Below are 20,898 nucleotides of genomic sequence, written 5' to 3' on the forward strand. Positions count from 1 at the left end.
TTTATTTCTAATAAATTATTTTTTCGGGTGTGTGTGTGTTTTTTAACTGTAATTTACAGATTAATCATGGATAATCGTGGAAAGCAGGGAATATGAGATGGCTGTGTACAGAGCATAGCGTGCCCGCCGGTATAAAGGCTCGGTCACGCTGTGCAGGCCGGCCAATCACTGCAATTCCACAACTAACAGGGCTGTGGCATTGCAGTGGTCTGCCAGCCAATCCCTGCATGAGGGCTGGCTCTCAAAAGAGCGCCAACATGCAGGGATGAAGACCACGAGTAAAGCACGAGTATTGCAAAATTACTCGGTACCCGCCGAGTAGCCCGAGTACAGTGATACTCGTGCGAGTACCGAGTAGTAACAAGCATACTCGCTCATCACTAGTCATGGCTGCTCATGACCCCTGCAGCCGATCAGTGATCTCTAGTCACGTGCTGTACTGCTGGCATAATAAAAGCATTACCCATCAGGGCAGACATTCCCACTGCTTGGCATTGCCACCTAGTTACGTAGTAGTGCAGAGTTGCACATTTTAGCAGTTCTCGAATACTAAGCAAAACATGTCTGTGTAAGTATTTAGCTTTAGATTAAAAAGATGGTAATTATTTAGTTTCTAAGTAATGATTTGTAAACTGTGGGCTGCACAGAAGGCAGATGTCAGCCACGTGAGAAGCACGGAGATTTCTTGACGGAATAATTAAGCTGGTAAATGCAATTATTTTGCCTAATGATTCTCTGGCCTTGTTCACCATAAGCAAGATCATATTCATTAACACCAAAGGAAATCTATTACCCTGTGCCCGTCACCCTCCGCTCTAGTCATACATGTGGAGCAAAATGCTGCTCTTGATAGGCATGGGTAAGGATCTTGACATGTAGACGGGGTGGTCTAGAGACCACATGGGGCGGCACAATCTGCTGTAGAGAGTTTCATGTGAAGTATTTAGCTAATTATTGCAGGAACAAGGCCCATGGTGGCTCCGGTGATTGGGCAGTGAAGCCAGTCATACGCCGTGAGGTCTGTCCTGATGTGTAGGACGGGGGTAGCCCCTCATTATACTAAAGATGCCCCTATAGGAGCAGAGGAAAAACAGAATGTTCCTGGAGACATCTAATCTGGAATGTTCTTTCTGAATATTTTGCTTCCAATAGTCACAGCTATTAGCAGACGTAATGGGGATATGTAGAAATCTTGGAGAATAAAAAGTGTGAGGACAAGTAAATGTCCCATTTCTTGTTCGCATTTGTTTAAATAGAGAATCTATCACCAGGTTTTTGCTACCTAATCAGAAAGCAGCATCATTTAGGGGCAGAGATCATGATTCCAGTCATGTGTCACTTGCTGTAATTTTGATTAAATCACAGTTTTATCAGCAGGAGATTATCACTAGAGGACTAGGAAAACTGTCACCATTTAGTCCTCCATATTCATGGGCTCTGTATAACCCCATCCCACCACTGATTGGATTGGGCAACATTGATGAGCTGTCGGGGTTCTCTTTACTTGTTATAAGTGAAATGGGGCATCACAGCTTTGACGTCACTAGGGATCCGTGTCCTCAGTGATGTCAGCTGCACTTTACAGCTGACATCAGAGGGGCTTCATCTTGGGGTACCCATCCATAACTATTTGTGCACTATTTTCTGTTAGGTCCTTTAAAAGCTAATTTACCTTCACAATAGGGAATTTTCATGTTGCGTATTAGATTTTCATAAATGTTGCTCTGTATATACAAGTCTAATATACATAAGTTTAAAGCACTGTATTTCTTGTAAAACCTTTGCAAGATAAACTGTGCAACCCTTTTGGCCTCTTCCCCCGCGGATCCCCTGACGACGCCTGCAGCCCTCTTCCCTTGCATAGCTCCCAATGCTGCCCTCTTTCCTCGCGGAGCCCCCGACGCCGCCCTCTTCCCCCATGGAGCCACTGACGCTGCCCGCAGCCCTCTTCCCTTGCATAGCCCCTGACGCTGCCCTCTTTCCTCGCGAAGCCCCTGACAACGCCCTCTTCCCCCGCAGAGCCCCCGACGCTGCCCTCTTCCCCCGCAGAGCCCCCGACGCTGCCCTCTTCCCCCGCAGAGCCCCCGACGCTGCCCTCTTCCCCCGCAGAGCCCCCGACGCTGCCCTCTTCCCCCGCAGAGATCCCGACGCTGCCCGCAGCCCTCTTCCCTTCCATAGCCCCTGACGCTGCCCTTTTTCCTCGCAAAGCCCCTGACGACGCCCTCTTCCCCTGCAGAGCCCCCGACGCTGCCCTCTTCCCTTGCGGAGCCCTTGACGATACTGTCTTCCCTCGCGGAGCCCCTGATGCCGCCCACAGCCCTCTTCCCCTGCAGAGCCTCTGATGCCATCTGCAGCCCTCTTCCCCCGCGGAGCCCTGGACGCTGCAGCCCTCCTCTCCCCGTGGGGCCAGTCCAGCCCCGGGGGACACCTGCCTTTGTGCTTGCACACCAGTCTGGGGCCCGCAGTGCGCCCTGCTCGGGGACACACGTGCTACCTGTGGCTGTTATACCCTGCGGTGGAGTGCCGGCCCGCTGTACACAGCCTCCATGCTCTCTAGGCTGCCGGCACTGTGGGCTGGGGTGCAGGGGATAGCCCGGGGCAGCGCTCCCTCCCTGCGCTGCGCTGACAGGCTCCGTGATTCTCCGTATAATTGCTGTGTGGGCTGTGCGGCTCCAGCCTGGACTGCACCATTGCAGCTCTTCACACGGGGGAGGCGTAATCCGCTGTTTCCTGCGTGACGCGTGTAGCAATCAGTGCAGCTCCGCAGTCCCCCCCGTGTGTCCGCCCGTGGTACGCTCCTCCCGTGTTGAGTCTCTGGAGTTGCTGGCAGCGGGGACACTGGCTGTGCTCGGTGCTGCGCTCGGTCCTGTCCGCCCTGCGCTCGGTGCTGTGCTCGGTGCCGCCTCCTCCTGACGTGTCCGAGCATGTCCACAGCACACGCTGCGCTCACTCACTCTCCGGGATCCGGGCTCCGCTCTCCTCCAGGCCAGCTCGCCGTCCGGCCGCTCGGGATCTAGTGCGGCTCGCCGCTCCAGCAGCCGGCATCATGGGCTTCTACGGCACTTTAAAAATGATCTTTTACAAAGTAAGTAGTGGTCGTGTGCGCTGGTGATCGCCCTCCTCCTCCCTCTGCAGATGGCACACACACTGGCATAGGACCGTCTGCCCACCTCCATCTGCACCCACCTCCCTCGGCTGTGTCTGGTAACAATGCCCTCTGCGGCGCTCCAGTACTGTAAACTTCCAGGATGGGAGCGATTCTCCAGCTATTTGCCCACCAGCCTGGTAAGAATCGTGCCAAGGTTATCCTGTGTGCATTGTGTGCCCTCTGATCACACTGGTCAGCCTGTGTGGTGTGTCTGAGCCCTGGGATGCTGGCGGCTCCACATGGGCAGTGCCTCCTGGGCTCCGGCTATAGGATCTGTATGGTGTAGGAGCGGAGAAGTTTAGGAAGCTTCCAGACAAGGTTATCCGGCAGCGGAGTGTGGTGCTGAATATTAATCCTGGCATCGTAGCCGCCGAGTCATAACTTTACTGGACAGTTGGCTGTATGGCGTCGCCGTCATTGTCTGTGTGTGCCCTGTCTAGGCTCATCATGCAGCAGTCGCCACCCTGGACACTGTGCCCTCGCCGCCGTGGATTCCCCATTGATCTTCGCCATGGTTGCCGCCTGTGCAGGTGGATCCTGTGTATTGTTTGCTCGCCCTCCTCATTAGAGATCCTGCAGGATTGTCGCTCCCTGGAGTTGCCCAGAACAAATCTATATTTTAATGACTTTCAGCATTAATTACATTGGAGACCTTGCGTGGCGCTCGATTTATCCCACTCGGATAGATGAGCCAGAAGTAACGAGCTGGTTTGTAAATTGAAATGAAAGCTGCGGCTTTTCATCTGAGGAAGAAGAGCCACATGTTGGCAGAGCCTGGTTAGACATGAGTCCTCACAGCGGTCTCATTATGGCAGGTCACATTCTTGGAAATGGCGGGCAGCCCGGTATTGTAGTTTTTTTCTTGTAAACTCAATTGATATGCAAATCCTAAATGACTTGGAAGACGTTGGGATTCCTTCCCTGTACTTTGCTATGTCTGTTTATAGGGCTGACATTAATTATAGGGAGATAACGCAACAGGTTCAGCGCTGATGGCTGCTGGTTACTACAGCAGTCGGTAGAGGGACTGGTGTAGCGGCTTCCAATAATCATCCTAGTGACGCCTCCCGGCACAATATTGGTGTATAGGATTGTATTTCGGGACCTTTCCCATGTATCGCCGTCTTTGGTTATTACGACTCTTATGTATTTGGTTATTAAGGGTTTCCTATTAGTTCCTATATAAATATAGCGATTCCTATAAATCTTCCCAGTTGAATTTGCATTTTATTTTCCATTTCCATGTCTGACACCTCATTTGTTACACGAGACTTTGATACATTGTTTCCACTGCTGCAGTTTTATACATTTAGTCTTTTTTTTTTTTTTCTTCTTTTATGATTTCAGATGAAGAGAAAGTTGGACCATGGATCCGAGGTCCGTTCTTTCTCTTTGGGAAAGAAACCCTGCAAAGGCTCGGAGTACACAAGGTAATTAAGTTCAATAATAGCCGCTTTGGTCCTGACTGGAGTGAACATCCTGTCTCACCAGCTGCTGAGCTGCCTCTTTAATTTGGACACAGCTTTGCTTTCATTACTACTCCAGAGGGTAGTCTCCGGTCGTGAATAACAGCAGATTAATTGGTGGCTCTGTGGAAAATCCAAGTAAAACCATTATCGTGGAGAGGGGGAATCACAAACTGCAGTTTCCTATTCAAGCACTGAGGCTTTCATATTTCTAGAAGAAATCATTGAGATTTAGTTTATTTTTTTTAAATCCTCATTCCTATAATAAGATTTTAATTGTCCTGATTATATTATTATTATTATTATTATTATTATTATTATTATTATTATTATTATTTATAGAAGACCATTGATTTCATGGTGCGGTACAGGAGAAGGGGTTACATACAGAATACATATACAAGTTACAGTAGACAGACTAGTACAGAGGGAAGAGGGCCCTACCCTTGCGGGCCTACATTCTATAGGATTTGGGGATTATATAAAGCAATATGCTTAATCGGAGCAGCTAGAAGAAAATGCTGCTGAAACCCATTTGATTTAGTATGTTTGTAGCCCCATTAGTTATAAATATAAGTTAGTACAGGTGGATGAATTACTTTCAGATATTGAGTAGAAATAAAAACCTCAGTTTGTAGTGAGACCCCCTCCTGGCCTAACATTTACCCCATGTTCTGAATATGAGGACGCTAAGCCAAGGCCAGGAGCTTCTCCAAGACATGGAAGAGGTGCCCAGCTTTCCATTCTACCTTTTCTCTACGGTTACTCCTCATATACAAAGTTGTGAACTAAATCCTGTGAAAGTGGCCTAAGTTGTGTTCATGATCCTCCCAGATCTTACTAATGACCCTCATACCCTGATGAAGCTTTTCCTATCAATAACATCCACGTCTATATGCCCCAACAGTCAACCCGAGCTTCTAATTTAGCTTTCTCCAGTTGAGACGTCCATGGTACTCTAGTAATAAATATCAGGCTGCTCTTTCATTGCCTTTGTGCTAGGGTTTCCCACATAACCTAGGAATTATTATTATTATTATTATTATTTATTTATAGAGCACCATTAGTTCCATGGTGCTGTACATGAGAAGGGGGTTACATACAAGATACATATACAAGTTACAGTAGACAGACTAGTACAGAGGGAAGAGGGCCCTGCCCTTGCGGGCTTACATTCTATAGGATTATGGGGAGGAGACAGTAGGTGGGGTGTAGGTGGGGCGGCAGCTCCGCACGGTGGTGGGGCGGCAGCTCCGCACGGTGGTGGGGCGGCAGCTCCGCACGGTGGTGGGGCGGCAGCTCCGCACGGTGGTGGGGCGGCAGCTCCGCACGGTGGTGGGGCGGCAGCTCCGCACGGTGGTGAAGCAGTGAGGTCATTGAAGGTATGAGCCTGAAGTTACATTGAAGCTTTTCCCATGCCTTTTCACATCACCTTAGATTCTGTTGGGCCTGAGGGTCTAGTGAAGCTCCTCAATGTCAGCTTAGTAGACCTAAGGGCCTGGTAGGACTTCCCATATGTTCCAAGAAGGAGGCTGAGAAGCTTCAGATCTATCAGTAAACCTGCCGGTATATCTTTAAGAACGTGACGTAGGAGCTAGCCCTGTATGACGGAGACTAGCTAGTTTTTGATGCGTTTTGCCTTGCCTACTTCCTACTGTCACTGGCACTTTACACAGTCGTCTTCTCCAGTCACGGTTTAATCTGTTCACTCTGAGGTTTGCATGATCTCACGGTTCCCTACAGTGGGAGTTATAGCACAATCACAGGCATGGTTCATTTAACCCTCAGAATGCCAGTGTGGTTATCCATTCAGCCCTACATTCTCCTTGTAGATTTATTTCCACCATTGCTCTTCTATTTCCCCCTGACTTGTTTTGATGCTGTTTCTCAGTTGTACATTTCTCTCGTTACTACTTGTTTTCCAAATAGCATTGCATAATTTCTGCTCACTGCCTTATTCCTGGGCTCACGTGAATGTGACCACTTGATACCCCCAGAGGAGCAATCAGTTTAGCGTAATTCATTAACGCTTTCACACTACGATTAAAACCAGAAGTCTTTTACATGAATCTTAGTAGACCCCAGAGCATTCCACTTCTGTGAAAGGTGGCGAATCACAAAAGCTTTTATTATAATAAAAGCCTTCCATAGGAAATAGCAGAAGGGATTCCCTGCTTTTAAGAGCCCCCGCTAGTGTTAATCACTGTAAAGTGGAAAGACCACAGAGGCTTCATAATCCTTGAAGACCTGGAAGGAGAATCCTGATATAAATATTCGTCATCTCCAAGATATAAAAACCTGCCATATGAAAATGTGACGTTTACGCCCTTCATTTCTCTACGTGAAATCAATGACCCAACGTGAAATCAATGACCCAACGGCTCCCAGAAATAAACCTGAGTCATTTTCTGAATTGGCCATACCATTAACCCCTTAAGTCAGCAGCAGGATAGGCGAGATGAGAATCTGTGAAGGGCCGTGTTAGATTAGTAAGGGGTAGAGTACATGCCCAGTGGGAATGTTGGCTATAAATGAACGTGGCTGAGAAATTGATTATATGCTAGACTAGTGTGACATCCTCGCCCTGCGGCCCCCTATTTGAGTGACAACCTGAACTGCCTCTCTATCAAGTCATCATTTCAAGTTATCGCCAGCTAATGTAGATCATTAACATAAAACCAGACGATAAAACAAATACTGTATACAAATCCATTATGTTCTAATGAGAAAAGCTTTACCTGACGATACACCAGAATGGGAACTTTCCTACCGGTCACAGCCTTATTTTCTGAATATTACAGAACACATCCTCATCTTCTTAGTTCCAACATAATATGGGTCATCTTTAGGTTCAGGGATAGAAGATTTCTGGTAACATAACATTAGGAAACACAACTTTGACTTTGATTCTCACTTATTACTTTTTCTACAGTACAACAGGTCTTGTGCCATGTTCAGCAACACCTACAACATTTGGTGATCTACGGGCAGCAAATGGGCAGGGTCAGCAACGACGTCGGATTACATCAGTGCAGCCACCCTCAGGCCTTCAAGAATGGCTGAAAATGTTCCAGGTATGCGCTTATTTTTGTATTTTTCTAATTTATATAACGAGGTTATTCCCAAAATAACATGTTCTACAGCCATGATCTCCAGATTTCTGGGGGTCCCAGTGATCAGACCCCATGGATCCACAAGTTGTCCTTTATTTTATAGATTGAGCAGAACTTGTTTGTTTGGACGAACACTTTTTAATTCACATAGTTAGGTATGGCTAAGAGTTAGTCATATTTTAGATTTTTTTTATTCTGTGGTTCGTATGAATTGACGTTTTTATGTATATAACATGATCTATAGGACCCTGTCAACACAGTGGTGAGATGTGAATATATAAATGATTATGGTACAGAAACTAAGTTTTGTAAGCACGTTCGCCTTTTTGGATTGGTCTACTGAGCCTCTGAGGGGGGTTAAATGGATTCATTGTTCCTGTGAGCAAGTTCCCTTCGTTTTCTGCCTCATTAGTTCCTATGTCCATAATTTGAGCCAGCCAGGCAGTACTCCTTTTGTAAACTGAATGAGAGCAAACATCTCTGTACTTTTGACAGTGTACATTCAGAAGGTCACCACAAAATTGCTTACTACAGGGATAATGTTTGCCACAGCAGAGAAGCCTTTTAGACCCCGCTGTACAAGTTCTGCAATGAACGCGTGCTCCGTTGTGTTAGGTTCCTGTAAGAATACAGAAAGTCAACCCAACCGTTCCAGCTTTTGTGACATGCATGGCTCAAAGCGTTACTTTGGTCTGTAGACCTTTCATCAGGGCTGTAATGCTGGGAATAAGGACTATAAAACATTTGGTGAGCGAGAGCACCAAATGGTGGACTGTCCCAACCTGTCCTAGGACATCAGTGCTGAACATCTACAGCTTGAAGGCATGAGTGCAGATAGCTAGGTGAAGCACGTCATCCGGGAGGTTCCCACTCATGTTACAATTAAGGATGGCTTCTTTTATCTATGATAATTGTTTCCCCCCTGGGAAAATAAGAGCCTTTCATGATTGGAAAAGCAAATGGGAAGCTATGATGGAGATGAATGGTTTAGTAGTTTATCAAGCCCCAACATGTTATCCGAAAGCAGGGATGTGCAGGTAATTATCCCAGGCATCTGGGCTCCGTGCCAGGTGTTCCTCCATTCTCTCCTGGAGGAAGTCTGAGGTCTGTCGCTTAGCACCCTCCACCAAAATACTACTGTTTTTATTTGCATGATTTGTCCCTACCCGTTCCTCTGCATGAGCGAGGCCCTGCTTATCTGTCTCCTCCACTCCCGCACCCTCCAGCTGTAATTGCTGGTTCCCATTCATTCAGGTCATTTGGTGGCGCTCTGGTATGCAAATGTACATTACAGCAGATAATCAACCACTGCATTGGAGGATTAGTGGGGCATTCATGTCCCAAACTGGGACACTGTTCCCATGAAAAATACAGTAACTGAAAACAGATCTATTGTTCTGATGATTATCGAGGCCAACATATCTCCATGCTGTCACAGTCCAACTAAAGCTGGAGAGGTGGAATTGTATAATGTCTTGTGACAGGGCAAATCGACTGCGAATACCACTTAGCGGGATGCAAGGTTTCTGTATGAATTAAATGTGTTCCGGCGAGGTCTTCCGGCCGTGTGACATGGGTAAAATTTGAAGAGATGATTATTACCAGAGGCCACAAAAGATCACAAGTCTGTACAGAGTTTTATCATCCTAATGTAGTTGGTTTGTTCCATTTTTGGATTTTTTGATACATTGCATAAAAGACTCCATCCTTAAAGGGAACCCATCAGTTGATTTATGTTGCCCAGACCAGGTGCAGCATGAATCAGAGCCTGGCTGCACGATTGCAAGCTGGTACGTTTCAGAGAACACACAGGCCACGATTCACTGAGGGGTTCACCTTTTAAAAAGTTGCAAAATTTTGTCCCCAGTTTTGGCCTGCTCCAGAAAAGTGGGCAACCTAGTATAGGCTGGAGAATAAGGCATTGCCCACCTATCTAATTCATGATCAGTTGTGGCGTACCTTAAGCCAGACCATGATTCAAGTCGTCTTCTAGTTTCAATTGGTCGGAGACTAGCAGCTGTGACCCCCACTGATGGCTAATGCTAGCCTTGCACAGAGAGCATTTGGCCAAACGTTTGTTTGCAGTGAGCTGTTGAGCAGACTACACTCTCTCCCAACACCTCCATATATATAAGCACTTAGCTGACCATTGATGTGTTTTCAAGGGAGAGAGGGGAGGAAGCTGCTTCCAGAAGTGGCAGCGGCCTATCTTCCATGAAAACGAAGGAACCGGGAGTTGAAAATTCAATTCCCTGAGCCTTGTCTCCCACATCATTTTCTGGGGAAGAGTTGGGAGGTCTTTAACCAATCATTCATCCAACATGTATAAAGTGCAGGGGTGTGCCTAAAGCCACGGATCACACGTGAGCGGTGATTGGAGCCACTTCGGTCACGCCTGTATGACTGAAAGCTGGGTGGCTCCTGGGAGAAGATTTAATTTTCTTATGGATGCCATACTTTTATTAGGGAGGTCGGGCACCTTTCTAGTGATATTAACTTGCAGACTAACCCTACATCTGCAGGTTATTAGCGATATTCGATGGGACAGATTTCCTTTAAGTGCTGTGCCTTGCATTCGTGGCACTGGTTTGCTCTTGTAGATGAGTGAAGTGATCCTCATAAAGTGTCTCAATATGTGCACCTCCCTGAGCTGATCACAGCTGCCCCATGCCCCCCTTATTACGAAATGACCAGTATACTTTAAGGCCAAGGTCACACATCGGATTTATGTGCATGGCTGTATCAGAGATCCGTTGTTAAATACAAATGTGTTTATCACAACCCCTGCTTTGTTATTGATTTTGTCATTGTGGATTTTCAATGTGCCTGTCAAATTGTGGAGTTTTAGCAAATTTTCACTATTAAAGGGAACCTGTCACCAGAATTTTCGCTGTTAAACTAAAAGAATCCCCTTCTGCAGCTCCTGGGCTGCATTCTATAAAGGTTCATCTTGCTGCTGGCCCCCCTTTCAGACCTAAATAATAACGTTATAAAATATTACCTTTTGCTATGGTAATGAGGTTTGTTGGCCCCGGGGGCGGGCTGTATTTCGTCGGTTATCACTCCTCCTGCCGCTGTTCGCCGTTCCCCAGTGTTCATTTACATAGATGAGGCCGCTGCCCTCATCTTCCGCAGTGCTCCAGACGTCTTGCGCATGCGCAGTGGCACTATCGAGGGACTGAGCACGGTTTTCAAAAAAAGGTAAATGGGGATGATAAAAAATAAGCAATGGCCAGCGCAAGCGCATAACGGTAGAGGCAGAGGTAAAAGCGCGGGCACGAGATTATGGACGGGTACTTGGATGACGCTGTTGATGACATTCACAGTGCCGCCCATAATCTCGCGCCTGCGCAATAACATCACCGGCGCTCGCATTTTGAAAACAGTGCTCAGTCCTGCGATAGTGCCACTGCGCATGCGCGAGACCTCCGGAGCACTGCGGAAGATGAGGGCGGCGGCCTCATCTATGTAAATGAACACTGGGGGACGGCGAACAGCGGCAGGAGGGGTGATAACAGATGAAATACAGCCCGCCCCCGGAGCCAACAAACCCCATTACCATAGCAAAAGGTAATATTTTATAAAGTTATTTAGATCTGAAAGGGGGGCCAGCAGCAAGATGAACCTTTATAGAATGCAGCCCAGGAGCTGCAGAAGGGGATTCTTTTAGTTTAACAGCGAAAATTCTGGTGACAGGTTCCCTTTAACATCAATGTATTTGTTAATCCGCAATTAAACCTGTGAATGCGGATTTAATCCACAACGTGTGAACATGGCCTAAGGGTCTGATTTCCAATAACCAACAATGCTCCACCTAAGCCAGCTCCCTTACCCATGTTCTCATGTTCAGTCTCTTGTGTGTCTGTGTTGGCATAACATATAGAAAATCCTTTGATGATCCAAGCTCCGTGCAGATGTGGCACTTTCAGGGTTTTTTTCTTGTAGTCTATTGGCTTTGCAGAGCCTGGAGTCCATCCTTATGGCGCGGAGTTAGATCCTTACTAATAGTATATGGTAGATACTTTACCTACAATTATTGTGTTTTTATTTTACTTTTATTAAGTCGTATTGTATTTTTTCTCTATAGTAGGCTCTGCTGATTTTACTTTGGCCACTACATTCTTCAAGTGCGAACGATGGTCGCCAAAAAATATGCTCCAGACATATATCTCACTGTATAAAGTTGATAACATAAGATGCCATGATGTACCAGCCATATGTATATAGAGGGCATCTAATATGAACAGAGCCCTTATATATTATTATTATTATTATTATTATTATTATTATTATTATTATTATTATTATTATGGCACCATTTTACTCTATGGCACTTTATATGTGAAAAGGGTATACATAATAAACACAAGAACAAGACACAGAGTGGTACAAGAGGACAGAGGACCCTGCCCATGAGGGATCACACATTTGTGGGCATTTGAACATGTGATCTTTTCTCGTAGCCTTCAGATGCCCTGTGCTCGCTGTATCTGCCGCCTAGGGCACATTGCTGCAATGTATCATGCCTGATCCCGGTGTTCCCTTTGGTTTGCTTTGATAGTGCCTTCAGACCCTGCACTACTCATGGCCGTGTACAAAAGTTGTTCCCTAAAGTATTTAGTTCCTTTTACTCTTGATCAGCATACGCAGTGTGTGCCAAACCTGTCATTCTCAGCAATTTTGAATGGTGATCTATTATGTACAGGGTGTACTGACTTTCTAACATTTCAGATGTTGGTAGTAGGAAGGCTCAGACACGATGGACATCAGTATGACCAATCCTTTTCTCTCACAGGAGATAAGTGACTGTCAGTGGTATCTTCCCCTCTTTTCGATGAGGCACATTGGCCGCCCCGACAGCTGTTTTAGGAGTATGGCCACCTCATGATTTCTCTAATAAGTGTTGAATACAGTTCACACTACTGAATGTCAGGTTGTATTTGTCTGCTGTTCCATGCTAAGTTGGTTGTGCACTACTTTTATATTAACCCTAGAACGCATACCTGGGGCCTCGCAGGCCTGCTAGGTTACTTGTTTTCTATTGTAGATTTCTATGGTTGCACGTTCTAGGGTTAATGTACTATTCCTGTGATAGGTAATTATCAGATCCATGTGGGTGCAACACCGGTCACCCCTGGTGGCCAGATGTGATCAGTTATTAAGCGGAACAGCACAGCTCTGTCAACTGTACCGTGGCCGGATACTGCACATTTGCCCTTATGAGTGAGATTGCAGTACCCTGCTGTGGCCACTATATGGTGGTCGGCGCTGTGTTTCGCTCTGCTACTGGTAACGTGAGCACTGTGAACAGCTGATTGTGGGGGAAGGTGAGGTCGCAGCTCCACCAATCTGGTATTGATTCACTCTCCTGAGGATAGGTAATCAGTATAAAAGTAGTGGACAACCCCTTTAAGTGTGTACCGTATTGAGGGTTACAGCACGTCTGTCACTAGTTCTCCAGACCACCTTTAAGGCTGACCCCCTCCACCCTTTTATTGGCAGGCTTTGGTATATTGACTTGCCACAAGTACATAGTAATGGTGGTTATAGCCGGGACCTCTGTGCTCGTATACTGTTTTATGACTTGTTGTTGAAGGATATGATGATGTCATTAGTCCCACTGAATGGACGTCATGTCCTAGGGGGAGAATCCTTTTTCTGATTGCTCACTGTGAGGCCTGTGTATAGTGGGCCGTGCTAGCACTGTGTGGTTTCCATGATCAGTGACAGTATTCCGCATGCCTTATTATCCATTGCTCTTTATGTGAATGCTCCGGAGTCCCTGATATGAGGCGGGGGTTACTTCTGATGTACAGTAGTTGCTTTCTGGCTGACATTTGGGAAGTCCTCGTCCTTCTTATGGGGGCACCAGTTAAGTTGTGCTTTTTATTATAAAGCCTTAAAATGGTTTTCATTTCCTAAGCTGCACTTATTACAAAAGCAATAAAAAGGCTTCCAAGAATCTGCGATTTGTTTTTTCACTTTATTGTTCTGGCTTTATGAAGAAATACGTCTGGGACCGTTTGACAATAAAGTGGCCTCTGGGGCAATCTATTGACTTTCAATGTTTATTACTAGGTGTGTGCTTTAAATGGCAAAGGTTGTGAAAACCAGAAGGCAGAAAATCATTCAACTTAGCATGTGTCTATCTGCTTTACTAGGCCACCTAAACACACCGGTGTGGCTGACCTTTCTCTACTTGCAGATGTAGATTTCCTAGGGCAGGAGGGGATTTTTGCTACTTCCATAAGGATGGTGATTGTATTTCATACCACCGAGTCGCAATGCTTTCATTCCAAGTCTTCCACTACTACATTATATTCTTTAAATGCCATAAATATAATCTTCGTACAGCATTTTCCATATCTTGTCCCCAGGTATTTGACAACTAATCTGATAGCAGCATAATGCAGACAGAGTCCAGCATCACTTACTTTTGCTGTAGGTTTTATGAAATCACGGTTTTGTCGCATGATATCCAGTAGAGGAGTAGTAAGACTTCCGCTATGTAGTCTTTCATATTTATGAGCACCACTGATTGGCAGCTTTCTTTGAGCACTGTGCATAGGCAGAAAGCTGCCAATTAGTACTATGGGTGGGGCTATACAGAGCTCAGCATTCAGAGAAATGCTAGATCTGGAGCAGATAAAACATTGATTTTATCAAAACTGCAGCAGTCAGCCCACTAAGTGACACATCACTGGAATCAGGTACTGCCTCTACATTATGCTCCTCTCAGATATGGAAGCAAAAACCTGATGACAGATTTCTTGTAAGCTCAATGAGAGCTGTACACACTTTAATGATAATAGTAAATCATAAAGTACCCCAATATTGTCAGCAGTAAGGGCAACTCTGGAAGCATTCCTTTTTCTGCAGACATCCACTCATGTTCTGTCCCCTTCATCGCTTCCTCTGTAGAAGTCACCATGGAGTGAATGTAAGGTGTCCATACTGGGTGACCACTTTCTGACCATGCCCCTGATATGAGCATCAGCAAATAGTTACATGATGGCATTAAAGGACATTGCGTGAGAATATTTATAGGTAACTTTAAAGGGAATGTCCACTACTTGAGCAACCCCTACTCATTCCCCTTGTTTTCCCTCGTAAAAATAAATAAGCCTATACTCTCCTCCGGTGCGGCTGCGATTCCAGTATTGTCTGAAGCTTCTTTCTCAGGGCCTATGTGATATTGTTATGACACGCAGGCCTCATGACCAATCAGCGCCCCGCGTCTGTCTCCCCGCCTTTGGAAATTTGAACAGGATGTGAGCGCTTTGCTGACTTCCTGCTCAAATGTCCAAAGGCGGGGAAGATTAAGCTGCCACTGATTGGTCACAGGGCTCACATGTCATAACCATGTCACGTGGGCCCTGGTAATGTGGCTTCAGACACTGCTAAAACTGCGGTTGCACCGGAGGGGAGTAAAACCTTTTTTTATTTTTATGGGGCTGCACAAGGGGAATGAGAAGGGACTGTCCAAGTAGTGGACAACCAGTGTTAAGCAAATCTTCTTTCTTCATTGTTTATCATGGTTTCTTGAGAATTAAGCCGGATAGTGAGTAATATATTTGTGTTTGTCCGCAGAGCTGGAGTGGCCCGGAGAAGCTCCTCGCCCTGGATGAGCTGATTGACAGTTGTGAGCCCACCCAAGTGAAGCATATGATGCAAGTTATTGAGCCTCAGTTTCAACGGGACTTCATTTCTTTGCTGCCTAAGGAGGTGAGATCTGTCAGGGGGCACGGCTAGCTGTTTACGCACCACGTCCTCATCTGCCCCTTTTACTCGCTAATTACATTCTGTTACTTGTGTTGGTGTTAAGTGGAGGCGGACACATGTGTCTGTGTACAGTATGGCAGGGAAAATGTGATATATCCCATGTGTTGCTGGCCATGGCATCTTGTTTGGTTGCTTGCCCGCCCTTCGGTACACATAGTGTCAATGAGCTGGGGCTTGTGCACGTACAGTTGCTGTTTTCCAGCATTGCTGCATTGTGGAGCTTTGATTCATGCCATGTATCGTCTGCTCACTACAACACATTGATCCGCACTGCATTGCAGGCTCCTCGTTCAGCAGCGCAGCTTGTTGTCTCCCCATATTGCATCCATTGCTGAGTAAAGGACAGTGCACCAGTGTATACCGGCAGCTCCCTCCATCCGCCGTTCTGCAGAAGCCGGCCATTGTCTTGCTGCAGTGACAGATAAACACATGAGGGCTGGCTGTGCTGTGACAGATGATGCCCTCCTGAAAGAGAATTGCTAATGTTGTGAGCAGCTTTTTGATCTTTGCTTCTGAATGCAGCGATGTTCATCCTCAGGTCTTCATCTTGGTATCATTTGCAGTTCTATCAGAAGGATGGCTGTGAAATCTCATTACGTGCGTGTAATTATTTGTTGATTTTTAATCTTGGAGCTATAAGATGTAGATGACATGATGATTACCGTTATATAATATAGAGGAACTTACCCTGTTTACAGAGCGGTTCCACCTGAATGGATACGACACATACAAGCCTATGTCCTTGAGTTGTTTCTATCCTGTCAAATACAGCCTTATGTACACCGCTTCATTGCTGGTTCATGGGGTCTTAAAAGGGTTTTCCACTTTCAAAAAGTGTACTCCAAACTACTGTGAAATAAAGGCATTACCCTGGTCCAGCGCCGGTTCTCCGTTGCGGCTACAAATCACATCCCTGCTGCAACCCATCACTGAGCTCTGCTGATATGGATGGCATAAGCTGCTGAGCTCAGTGATTGGCTGCAGTGGTGATGTGATCTGTTGTCACACAGAGCCCGGAGGAGCCACGGGGAGGGAGAGTACGATGTTGCACCGGACCGGTTCCACAGATACTGGGTTTTTTTTTGGATTGTAAGCTGTACATTCCCCCCCCCTCCCCCTCCCCCCCAAAAAAAACCAAAACTGTGGGTAAAATGGGGGTGCGTCTTGCAATACTTATATAGCTTACCGGGGCAGCAGTGGTGGAGCGAGGTCATAATGGGGGTGCATCTTACAATACTTATATAGCTTACCGGGGCAGCAGTGGTGGAGTGAGGTCATAATGGGGGTGCATCTTACAATACTTATATAGCTTACTGGGGCAGCAGTGGTGGAGCGAGGTCATAATGGGGGTGCATCTTACAATACTTATATAGCTTACCGGGGCAGCAGTGGTGGAGTGAGGTCATAATGGGGGTGCATCTTACAATACTTATATAGCTTACCGGGGCAGCAGTGGTGGAGCGAGGTCATAATGGGGGTGCATCTTACAATACTTATATAGCTTACCGGGGCAGCAGTGGTGGAGCGAGGTCATAATGGGGGTGCATCTTACAATACTTATATAGCTTGCCGGGGCAGCAGTGGTGGAGCGAGGTCATAGGGGGCAGGATCGGTGATACTGAGGGTGTCATTGTAGTGTCTTGGTGGGCTGTATTGAAACGTCCGCGGTTTGACACGATGGGCTTCAAGAAAATAGCCGCTGAGGCCTTTCTGTGTATGCGCCACCTGTACGGCCATTTTAATGAAGTCCATCACGTCAACTGCATGCGATTCAATGGAGCCCGTAGTCGGATCAGGCACCCAATGTCGCAACAACACCCTGTCCTGTGACCCTCCTGAGTTGCTCCACTGCAGTGACACCCCCGCTGCACGCCAGCAGATCAGTGGCGCCCGCTGCCGCAACACTCCCGAGGCCGCAGTATCGCCTACCTTCCGTTCACTGACCCTCCCGAGACGCAACACCCCCCCCTCCTCTAAGCCTGCATCATGGCTGACCCTGCCTCCTGTGACCTTCCTGTGCTGCTCCCCCCTGGTGAGCATTAGCATTAAGGCACACTAGGATTATAAGTACCCTCATTTTAGCGTTTAAAATATTTTTTCCTATTTTCCTCCTCTAAATTTGAGGTGCATCTTATAAACTGTGGCAGTTTATACAGTATTACAGTGTATACAGTATTTAAAAATCCATTTTAATGAAAATATTTACAAATCACATATGAAAATGTAGACACCAACCCCCACGTGTTTCAGACCATGAAAAGGTCCTTAATCATGGCCAAGCCCTTCTGCTGGAGTAAAGCAGTCATTTCTCTTGCCCCGTGTCTCGCCATATCTGCCCATATGTCACATTCACTAACGTCTTTGTTGTCGCCCCAACCATCCAATGTCTGATTTATCTCCTGGCTCCTCTGCCTACTATATTCGGTTAGTGACCCCAAACAATGCAGTGACACAGGGCCTCTGTGGTGACCCTTCTACGTAAAGCTTCACCTCACATGACACATCTTTAACTCTTCAATGAGGTTGTTTTTTTTTCTTCCCTCTTATGTAAAAGTAATTATAGTGCAAGTGCGATCCCCCTGTGGCTTGCATTACATGTCTATTGTTTCAGTCATTTAGTACAAAACCACAAATACTCATCTGTAATTATGTGCAAATGTACTTCTAGTTGCCTTCACAGCTTTTTATTTTTATTTTTCCGTTCTCTTAATTTTAACCCCATGCACACCAGCTTTGATGTCCACGTAAAATGATTATTGTTTAGTGCTTGGCAAGTTTAAGAGGATTTTCCAGCCGCAGTTTAATTTAATCCATTGGAAGATTGTGTCTTTAGAGAACTACACTTAGAAATAAGTCATTTCCGTCCTGATTTGATGTGTCTCATTTACTAGAGCCAGCTGTTAGTTGCAATCTGGCATTACACCATGCTGCAATAGAGTCGTGTACCTACAATTTGGTTGGGTTTGACTAATTACAGTGGAGGGAGGAGGAGGGATTCAAGGAGACATGTTATCAATGTCATCCTGGGTTATAAAATAATGGAGGTCAGGATGACATTTTTACACTTTATGCCAAATTTTCCTATGCTGGAGAGTGGGGTTTTTGGGTTTTTTTTTCTATTTTATTTGGAACAAATTGATTTTTATAGGCATAGTCTCCCCTGTTTGTTTTTTTTTTTTTTTTTCTTTTTAGTTATTTATTTATTTTCCTTGTATAGACCCATTTTACTTTACTTACAGATTCACACCTCTCCTCTTCTAAAGTTGGAAGGTCCTCAACCCATCTACTTTATTTTCCCTTCTGGCTCGGTTGGGCATGTGACCGCTGCAGCCAATGACCAAAGCTTCATTGCTGTGGCCAGTAATTGACTGCAGCGGTCACATGCCTGTGTAGCAGGAAAAAGCTGTGCAGACCCGGTCTGTATAGAGCTTGTTCTGGCCACATTAGAAACCAGCGATTGATAAAGTAGGTTTCCCCTCCCAAGGGCAAACAGCCCCTTGTAATTACTGTTTTTTTGGGGAGGTTTTATAAGATGCACCCCAAATTCAGACCAAGAAATGGTGAAGGAATAAAAAGGGGGTCCGTCTTGTAATCCGGTGGGGTCTTACCAGAGGATGCAGTGGTGGAGGAGGCTGGGGCTGCCGCGGAGGATGGTGCTGCCATGCTAAGACAGCTGTGCTCGGGCTGCGGCGGAGACTGGGGCAGCTGTGCTGGGGCTGCTGCAGCTGCGGACGGTGAGGGCTTCAAAGAAATGCTGCCCAGAGTCAGCGCAGCTTGAGCTCTAGGCTCAATGGCAAGCCAAGATCTCATCTGCCCAAAGTGCCACCTCTGGGCACCATTTTCCTGAAGTCCCCTAGAGGGAGACCAATGGGCCAGAGGCGGCATCTGCGCAGATGAGAGCTTGAGCCGTGAGCTCCACCTGCATATGCGCTGACTCCGGGCAGCATTATTTGAAGTCCTCACCACCCGACCGGCAGCGTCGGTAAAGCCGCCGTTGACTCCGCACAGCAACCCTAAGACCATCCGCCGGAGACCATGAGCAGACCCCGCACAGCCGCTGTAGCAGCTGTAGACCACGCCCAGCAGCTGCTAACACTGCACAGCCGCCGCAGCATTCCCCCGGCCCCTTGCAATCCCTCTCCACCACCCCGGTAAGCTACATTCAGATTATAAGATGCACCCCTCACTTTCCTCCCAAATATTTAAAGGAAACGTGCATCTTCTAATCCGAAAAATACAGTACATTTTGCTTTATCTTTACATTTTCCTGATACAGACACCCAGCTTAAAGTCCTGACCTGTGGTATGTATTACCCCTAGGCTTCCATGCTACCGACCGCTCGGACCATGTACTACAGTGTACTTTCCTATTTACTAAATATATACAATATTGATATTATATTCAGATATTGTACTTTTATGATGTACCGTGACCTGTATGTTGCATTATTGTATGACTGTACGTTGATCACATCTTTCTTTTCCAGTTGGCGTTGTACGTTCTTTCATTTCTTGAACCCAAGGATCTTCTCCAAGCAGCACAGACTTGTCGGTACTGGCGAATACTAGCCGAAGACAACCTCTTGTGGAGGGAAAAATGCAAAGAGGATGGTAAGGGAATTGATTTTCTTGTATTGGGAGAGTTCTGCATTTACACATATATGCATTAATGGTTTGTTGTGTGTGTTTTTTTCTTTAGGTATTGATGAACCATTGCATATAAAGAGAAGGAAAGTATTAAAACCCGGCTTCACCCACAGTCCTTGGAAAAGTGCTTATATTAGACAACACAGAATTGATACAAACTGGCGACGAGGTGAACTTAAATCCCCAAAGGTAAGTTAAAAGAAAAATAATAATAATAAAAATTTTTTTTTTACAAATAACAGTGTGAGCAAAGCTTCCCATTAAGGCTATGTGCCCACGGGACTATGTCTCTGCGGATATATCCACAGGTACATCCGCAGGATTCCCACAGCCGCTCGTCTGAATCCGCAACTATACATTGCTGCGGGATTCCAGTGAAATATCTGCGGAAAACCTGCGGATATTCATGTGACTAACCTGCGGAAGTCCTGGCCTCTATCTCCATAGTGGAGGGCCAAGAATTCCGCAGGCATTTTCGCAGGAATAATTGACATGCAGTTATGTGCGGCTGCAGGACATCCACAGTATGGACACAGCACTCCCCATGTCCCATAGGATAACATGGGGAGTGTCTATACTTGCTAAAACCTGCAGATTTATCTAGAAAATCCAGATAATTCCTTAGGTTTTCCGCGGCAAAATCCGCGGGTACATAGTCCCGTGGGCACATAGCCTAATGGTCACTGACTGTCTGCAGTGCTCGTGTGCCATAACAATTACACGTGAGTGCTGGGAGACCCGG

The 20,898-nt window shown here is 46.3% G+C and overlaps 1 protein-coding gene across 5 annotated transcripts in view; it reads left to right on the top strand.

The window, feature by feature from the left end:
• The window catches only part of FBXW7 (F-box and WD repeat domain containing 7), a 237,503-nt gene that overhangs the window by 201,658 nt on the left and 14,947 nt on the right, over window positions 1–20,898 (top strand). For 3 of the 5 annotated variants that reach the window (XM_075347838.1, XM_075347835.1, XM_075347844.1), the window contains 5 exons: window positions 4,496–4,578; window positions 7,547–7,688; window positions 15,318–15,452; window positions 19,997–20,120; window positions 20,209–20,345. In XM_075347838.1, coding sequence (XP_075203953.1) covers window positions 4,496–4,578; window positions 7,547–7,688; window positions 15,318–15,452; window positions 19,997–20,120; window positions 20,209–20,345 — 621 coding nt within the window. Of the gene's footprint in view, window positions 1–2,824; window positions 3,086–3,107; window positions 3,286–4,495; window positions 4,579–7,546; window positions 7,689–15,317; window positions 15,453–19,996; window positions 20,121–20,208; window positions 20,346–20,898 lie in introns of those variants that run through there. The other 2 variants (XM_075347856.1, XM_075347851.1) reach the window with 2 other exon arrangements.

This window comes from Anomaloglossus baeobatrachus, chromosome 1 (genome assembly GCF_048569485.1).
Source record: "Anomaloglossus baeobatrachus isolate aAnoBae1 chromosome 1, aAnoBae1.hap1, whole genome shotgun sequence".
Lineage (NCBI taxonomy): Eukaryota > Metazoa > Chordata > Amphibia > Anura > Aromobatidae > Anomaloglossus > Anomaloglossus baeobatrachus.